The following is an 8,071-nucleotide window of genomic DNA, read 5'->3' on the forward strand; positions in this document are numbered from 1 at the left end:
GTACCCATGACGCCGACGCAGGTCTTTGGGCGATGTCCGATCGCCGAACGTGATTTGATGTGGACGGCGCGGCCTGACTTGTGGTTGTCGTCAGCACGGACGTCTGCTGGGGTGACTCGCGCTGACGCGGCGCGAGTGACGGAGCGCATGGCACGGCTGTGCGAGATGTCGGATTACGCCCCGTTGGACGCCAGCAGCGTGGGGGCGCACTTGGAGATGTTTCGGAGCGGCGGCCATGACGACTTGGAATGACACATCGGGATGGTGTACGCCCTCGAGCACCTTTGGGTGGCGGAGGCGCACCCATTGAAGTTCACGGCCTTCAAGGAGCGCATGAAGACCCAGTACCCTGGATGGGTCGTGGACGTGGGGTTGATTGCGGTTACGTTTGTACAAGAAATGTTTAACCTCTATGAGTTGCCTCGGGCATCCTCCGAGATCCTCGCGATGCCAGACATGAGTTTCCATGCGTTCATGGCATCCCTCCGCGTAAGTAAATCGCCTGTATTGCGATCCCTACGATTGAAGACGAGTTGGACCTCCTTTCGACCTTGACGGTGGATGAGCCTGTTCTGCCGTCCCCTGTGAAATCCCAGACGTGGGATTTCCTACGGTCCAACCCCTACTACGACCTCCTTCGTGAGTACGAGGACGTCTTCCTCAACGAAGTACCCTGCAGCCTGCCCGTCGACAAAGGCGTGCGGCACGAGATTGATTTGGTTCGGGGAGCCAAGTACTGTGTTACGCAGCAGTGGCTGCTCCCTCGCGAACAAGTCGAAGCAATCGACTCGTTCTTCGCGGCGCGCAAGAGCGCCGGACATGTCCGCGAGAGCACATCGTCACACAGCAGCTCGACCTTCTGTCTGTAGAAGCCCAATGACAAGTGGCGTATTTTACACGCCTTCAACAAACTGAATGCCGCAGCAATCCCTGCGCAGACGCCGATTCCGCGCAAGGATGTGATTGTCGGCAGCATGAGCGGGTCGACGATCTTTTCAACCATTGACCTGCGTGATGGTTTCTACCAAATTTTGATGCGCGAGAGTGACATCCAGAAGACCGCTGTCTCCACTCCCAGTGGCATGCTCTGGGAATGGCTTGTTATGCCACAAGGCCTCTCCAACGCCTCTGCAACGTTCAATCGCAAGGTCACGAATAAGTTTCGAGCGATGCACTCCTTCGCTCCTTCCTACTTCGACGACATCTACATTCAGTCGCGGCACCGCGACTGCCCCCGATCGTGACGTCCTCCGCGCGAATGGCTTTTACGCCAACTTTTCGAAGTGTCTCTTCGGTGTCGACGAGATCCCTGTTCTTGGTGACCTCGTCGGCATTCGTGGTTGTCGGGCGGACCCGACAAAGTCAAGGCTATCGTGGACTGGCCGACGCCAACTTGTGTCAACGAACTGCGTCGTTGGCTCGGCCCTGCCGCTTACCTGTACAAATTTTCTTTCTGCTTTAAATTTTAAAAATTAAAAGTACTCGGCGAACTTTGCCGACATCGCCCAGCCGCTCTTTCGCTTGCTGGTCAAAGACGCCCCTTGGGTGTGGGAGGCGTCCTGTGAAGAAGTCTTCAAAGCACTGAAGTCGAGCTTGCAAAGCGCCCCGATCTTGGCGCTGCCCGAATTCGATCGACCCTTCACCGTCGTTTGCGATGCGTCTAAGTTCGCAATCAGTTGCTGCCTGATTCAGCCGGACAATGACGGACACTTCAGTCCTGTTTATTACCAAAGCCGCCAACTCCATGCGGCTGAATGGTCGTACCCTGTTCACGACCTCGAACTGTTGTGTCGATGAAGTATGCCGTCACAAAGTTTCGAGTCTACCTGCAAGGCTCCAAACCTTTCATCGTTTTCACTGACCATGCGTCGTTGCGCACAACCGTCAACTCACCGCATTTGCCGAGTTCAACTTCACGGTCCAGTACAAGCCCGGCAAAGAAACGTGCTCGCGGACACCCTCTCAAGGCGCCCGGATTTGGAAACACCGATGATCCTAGCCGCAGTCGGACTGATCCACTCCGACCTCCACGATCGCATCCCTGCTTTGTTCGCCTTTGACACAGCATGCTCGTCCATCCTGTCGGCCCTCACTGCGCCGCAACCGTCGAAACCGCGCCGTTCTTTGCCTTTGGCCTCGCGGTATACCGTCGACAACGGTTTGATCATGTTCAAGTCTACGTCGGTTTCGATCCCGCGTATCGTCATTCCTGGTGACGCGCAGATGCGCACGAATTTGTTGCGCACCTACCACGACTCTCCCTTTGGCCGCGACGCGATATACGCGGCTCTGTCTCGTTCATACTGGTGGCCTCGACAGTACATAGCCGTCGCACGATACGTTGCAAACTGTGATGCGTGCCAACGCACCAAGACCACGACGCCATCAAGGGCTCCGCTGCAGCCCTTGCCCATTCCCGATGAATTGTGGTCGTCGGTGAGCATGGATATCATGTTTGGGCTGCCGCGCAACGCCCGCGGCAACACCGGCATCATGGTTTGTGTCGACCGCGCGTCCAAGTACGTGGTCGCGGTGCCCGCGAAGGACACCATCAGCGGCTCTGATGCCGCTCGTCTCTTCTTTGACCACGTCTGTTGTAGTTTTGGTCTGCCGCGGTCCATCGTTTCCGACCGCGACCCTGGTTTCATTCGAAGTTCTGGACGACGCTTTACTCTCTTTGCGACGTCCACCTCGCAATGTCAACCTCCGACCACCCTGAGTCGGACGGTCAGACTGAACGCGCCAACCGCGTTCTCGAAGGCATCCTTCGAACGTACTTTGTCGCATCGTCCACGACGTGGAGCACCCTGCTTCCCTACGCCGTGTTTGCCTATAACGCCTCGGTTCAGGCGTCCACGGGCTTCTCGCCTCACTACGCAGTTCACATGCAGCATCCTCGGCTGCCTCAACTCCTCGGTGGCTCTCCGCTAAGTGTGGGAGGAGACACTGTCACCAGCGTCAAACACTCCATCGATGATGCCGCCGTCCGCCCAGTGCGGACGACGCAAGACATCAAGTCCTTTTTGGTCCATCGCACCTCGGTGTTGTGACAAATTCAAGACAACTTGGTCGCCGCCCAGTCCTAGCAAGCGGCCCAAGCAAATGCATGCGGTCGCTCCAACCTAGCGATCTTCGAAATCGGCGATCAAATGCTGCTGCATAAGTCCGCCGTGCCCTCCCATGCGTTCTGCGAACGCAATGGCAATTAAGCGCCAACCCGAAGTTGCGTGGCGCTTGGGTCGGAGCCTTTGCCGTCGAACAAGTCGTAAGTCCGACGAACTACTCACTCAACCTACCCGACGACTGGCACGTACACAAGACATTTTACGTGGGAAAACTCTACAGGTATTTATTACTAGTACCAAACACCTCTTCTACCAACGATGATGCAACGATGGAAGCCGCTCGCTCGCGTCCCGCGGCTCCTCTTCTTCATCGTCCTCCTCTTGGCCGACGAAGTTCGGCAACGGCGCCGGAGCGGGATAGTACACCGAATAGGGATCCTCCTGTACTTCAAAGTACCGCGCCACCTTCCGACTTGCCGATCGGGCGCCCATTCAGACGACTGTCCGTCTTCCCACTCGCGGTCTTCCGACCGCCGCGCAGGAGCCCAACCGACTCGTCGACGTTCGGTGGACGCAGTCAGGTCGTCGATTTGCCCTGCGTGACGGCGCAACTACAAGATGGATATCAGACGATGAAGCAAAGGCGAACTTACCTCATGATTGCGCCGGCATGCTGCGCGCGTAGTGATCCGTGCGACCACAGCGCCTTCAAGACGATGGTACTTCGCGTGTCGGTTCATCGCGAAGTTATTCAGCGCATGGCCAACTCCGTTATCGTCGTCGGCCACTTCCCGTGCCGACCACCCCGTCCTCGTCACACCAACGCGGAGACGAAACCGCTGATGTGCTCCAACATCGTTTCGTCTCCTCGCCGCGCAATCAACCTCACGTCCACGACCCATCCAGGGTACTGGGTCTTCATGCGCTCCTTGAAGGCCGTGAACTTCAATGGGTGCGCCTCCGCCACCCAAATGTGCTCGAGGGCGTACACAATCCCGATGTGCCATTTCAAATCGTCATGGCCGCCGCTCCGAAGCATCTCCAAGTGCGCCTCCACGCGCCTGGCGTCCAACGGGGCGTAATCCGAAATCTCGCGCAGCCGTGCCATGCACTCCGTCACTCGCACCGCGTCAGCGCGAGTCATCCCAGCAAACGTCCGCGCTGACGACAACCACAAGTCAGGCCGCGCCGTCCACATCACGTTCGGCGGCCGGACGGCGCCCAAAGACCTACATCGGCGTCATGGGTACGCTCGGGAGCTCATCCCCCTACATTGTCAACGGCGTTTGAGAATACATCCAAGACTCGGAACACATACCTCTCCGTCTTCAACGCAGTCGGCCGCCGCCTCGATTTCCGAAACGACTCTGTTGGTCGCTTCGATGGCCGCTCTTTGTTCCGCGGCCACCAGACCTGTGGCCGCCTCCGCCTGCCGCAACGCTTCCTTCGCGGCTTGCACTCTCGCCGCCGCTTCCGCCGCTTCGCGAGCCGCCTTCTCCAGCTCTGCGGCCAACGCACGCTCGGCTACCTCTTTCTGCTCGGCTGCCTTCGCCTTGCGTTCTTGGATGAGCCGCTCCAACTTTTCTACGCCAAGTTCCAGGGCGGCTTAGTCAGCTATACTCCGAGCCGCCAGCCGGCTCAACTCCGTACAGCGAAGCGCTCTACCTTCTCGACGAAGTTTGGCGCCGTCCACGTCCCCGCCATCGCCGCGTTCGGATTGTCCGGCGCGATCGCGTCTTCATTGTCGCTCGTCCGATCGATGTTTTCTGTCTCGTCCGTGGTCGCCCCTCGACAATCGCAGACTTCACGTCCTCAAGAGCCGCGGCCGTCTCAGCCGCAGCTGCGTTCCTACTTGTCGCGCTTCTGCCATGAATGAAGATTCCAAATTGTCAACAACCCGTTGGTCGCGCATCCCACCGTTGTGACGGACGACCTTCTCTGTTAGTTGAGCGACCCCTTTCGCTCAGCAAATTCTGCGGTCCAAAGTATGGGAGGGTGTAACCGTGTTACACTATCCGGACACATCCGGTTTTCTCTTTCTAACCAACTACGATTGGTTTTCGTGGCTTAGGTGTAGCGTTAGGTAGGATTAACACTACCAATTCATTCTCCATTCTACCAAGCAAAGCGCATCCTTCTCTGTGCCCGCTTACAATAGCACTGTTCTTATGCAACGCTTTGGCACATGCCACGAAGAAACTCATGGGTGAACACCAAAAACTGCTCCCAACGACGTACGTCAACTCCTTAGAACGGCATCTAACACCTTTATGAGCTCAAGAGAACTTGTTGAGCACGCTCGCCAACTACTGCCAATGCCCAGCACCTGCAGTTCGTCAAGGCCATTGCCTTACCAATGCTCAGTGTGCTACACATAAAACTGAGCGCGCCGCGTGAGTCCGTGAGAGAGTAACATGGGATATATCCAAGTGGTGGCCTCAGGTCCTCTTTAATGACGAAAAAGGTTCAATCCTGAAGAGCCTGATGACCTTGAATTTCTCTGGTACGATCTACGCAAGGAGAAGGCAATTTCTTCGATAAGGCAGTGTGGTGGCAGAAGTGTTATGGTCTGGGGTGCTTTTAGTGTCAAAAGAAACACTAAACCGGCCATCTTGGAGGGACACCAGAACAGTGCGTCTACAAGGAGGCGTCGTCAAAATATTCGTTTTCTTATGTGGACTACAACTTTGAGCGCGACTGTAGCTTTCAGCATGATAACGCGTCCATCCATACCGCCAAGGAGACCAACGTCTTCTTGCACAAGCAAATTTACCCGTCATGAAGTGGCCGTAGAAGTCTCCAGACCTGAAATCAATTGAAAATTTGTGGGGCGTGCAAACCCGTGCTGTTTATGTGCAGTTCAAGGGCGCAATATTCAAGAAGGATGTGCTCAAAAACGCAATTTTGAAGGCCTTGGACAATATCGGTCAAGACCACATCGACTAGCTTGTACAGTTCTATGCAGAAGCAATGCGTATTTGTCTTGGAGCTCAAGGGTGGTAAAACGAAGCAGTAATATGAATTGGAGGGGCTCATTGATATTTTTCTTCATAATTGCCATGGTGGTCTAATATTTTTTGCCATCGCATAATTCAAAATCCTGAGATAAAAAATCCTTTCGTGCATGAAATTGAGCGAGTTGCATGCTGCTTGCTTTCCGCCCCACCTATAGTCACAACGTCGTTAACATTGACATGCTCCTGACGTCCAGAATCATATCAATTCAACCAAGCACAACACAGCCAAACATAGCGTTATATTTCATGTGCGGCACGAGGGACTTGAAGCTGGTCTGTGCCTTAGATTTCTGAAACTATGAGGAATTTTATGAATTTGACCATATATTGAGAATGCCATTCTGCGAGAGATATTCACGTATATTTACCCCTTTACGAAACATTTATGAAACAAACTCTTCAAACTCTATATTATGCCGTCACATTCAAAAAGACAGTGCTCGACACAACAATGTGTGATTGACTCGAGGAGCTTTTGCTTCTTTTGCATACCGCTCGATTTTCCCGAGGACATCGCGGTTGTCCACGGCTAGGAAACACCCCTGGGCCACCAAAGTTAAGACCATTTCAATCAGCATGGCCACGATCACGCCACTAGCGGTACTGCGGCGAGAAAGCCCAGCAGCACCGCCCGAGTTGCGGGGGCGAATGTCGGCGGCTCCATGACACGAATCGGCCCACAACAGTCGACGGGCCGCTTCGACTCGAGTTGTCAACGCTTTCCAAATTTGCATCGGCTTCATTGTTGTCGTCAACCGAATCGGCGGGACACTTCAACGACACTTTGGTCGTGATGGCCAAATGACCCGCTTTCTCCTTGGCACATCGTCTGACTTGCTTGTAGACTTGGTCATCTTTGCGCCCTTCAACAAACCGCAGGGCGGACGGCAAGAACCCCCACCGCTTCCGCATTCCGCTCATTCGCATCTTGCTTCCCGCGACGCTGACGCGGAACCCTCGAAACTCGCCGCCATCGGCATTCCCCACGCTGAACTCATCACAGTTAACGACGCGTTGGACGACAAGTTGTTTGCTACGCCGGCGAATTTGGACGAAAGCATGATTGAAGAGCTGCTGCACACGTTCGAGTCGCAGCTCACAATTATATTTACTTCGTCGATCATTGCGACTAATCGTCTGTGCCGTCTGCTGCAGCTCTTCTCGTCGGAGCTGCAGTAATCCGCATCACGTCATGAAATGTTGATGACGTTATGATGCATAGGCGTGCGGGGGTACTCCAGTGGTCTTACTCAAAAGCAGCGATCGCAACTCGTCCAGCAATGCAAGAAATGTGCGATCAAGGTCGTGGTGTGCTCGGATGCCATGGCCCGCGGTATGGACATTGCCCACGTCTGCAACGTCATCAACTTCGTAGTCCCTCCGTACCTCATGAAGACCCTCTTGCCTCGGTACTACCGCGTCGACGTCCACCACCACAACAAAAGCGCCAACGTCGACTGCGTCGGCCACCACGACCTCTGCACCAGCGACGACCTCGCTGGCACCGACCTCGACGACCACCACCTCCGCACAAGCGACGACCACGCTCGCTGCGACAACGACCCCGCTTCCCACCCCGTGGTCATTATCGAGCCAAAACTAACTACAACTGGGATGGGATTTACACTGGAGAGCGTTGCAAAGATGCAACGTATGGATTTCCATCATCACCTGCAGGAAGCGTGTCAATTTGCAGAGGCGATGGTTATTCATCTGTTGGCAAGCGTTGCCCACTCAAGGGGGGTATCCCTGTGGTTGGCTGTGGTCCCGGGATCCCCTCGTTGAATGCAATAACCAAACTTGTAGGGGTCCTCCTCCTCGTTTTATCTATTGCTTCTTGATTAGGTCGTACATGGAGTGATAGCTCATATCCACGATGCGTCTCTTGCCAGCGTCAGCTGCGTTGGTCGTTCCAAGGAGGCGGTGGCACAAGGCAGCCAAGCAGTCGCAAAACAATTTGTTGCGACCAGGTATGTCCATGGCCACGAT

The 8,071-nt window shown here is 55.0% G+C and overlaps 2 protein-coding genes across 2 annotated transcripts; one reads left to right on the forward strand and one right to left on the reverse strand.

Annotated features, from left to right (window-relative positions):
* Positions 1-3,879: 3,879 nt before the first annotated feature.
* On the reverse strand, positions 3,880-5,441 carry H310_12572 (hypothetical protein; the record flags this gene model as incomplete). The annotated part of the gene is made up of 4 exons (XM_008879696.1): positions 3,880-4,226; positions 4,282-4,294; positions 4,384-4,649; positions 5,420-5,441. The coding sequence occupies 4 exons, from the start codon at positions 5,439-5,441 to the stop codon at positions 3,880-3,882; spliced, it is 648 nt and encodes a 215-aa protein (XP_008877918.1).
* Positions 5,442-6,883: 1,442 nt separating this feature from the next.
* On the forward strand, positions 6,884-7,867 carry H310_12573 (hypothetical protein; the record flags this gene model as incomplete). The annotated part of the gene is made up of 2 exons (XM_008879697.1): positions 6,884-7,257; positions 7,324-7,867. 2 exons carry the CDS (start codon positions 6,884-6,886, stop codon positions 7,865-7,867), a joined length of 918 nt encoding a protein of 305 aa, XP_008877919.1.
* Positions 7,868-8,071: the final 204 nt, after the last annotated feature.

This window comes from Aphanomyces invadans (genome assembly GCF_000520115.1).
Source record: "Aphanomyces invadans strain NJM9701 unplaced genomic scaffold supercont1.40, whole genome shotgun sequence".
NCBI lineage: Eukaryota > Oomycota > Saprolegniomycetes > Saprolegniales > Verrucalvaceae > Aphanomyces > Aphanomyces invadans.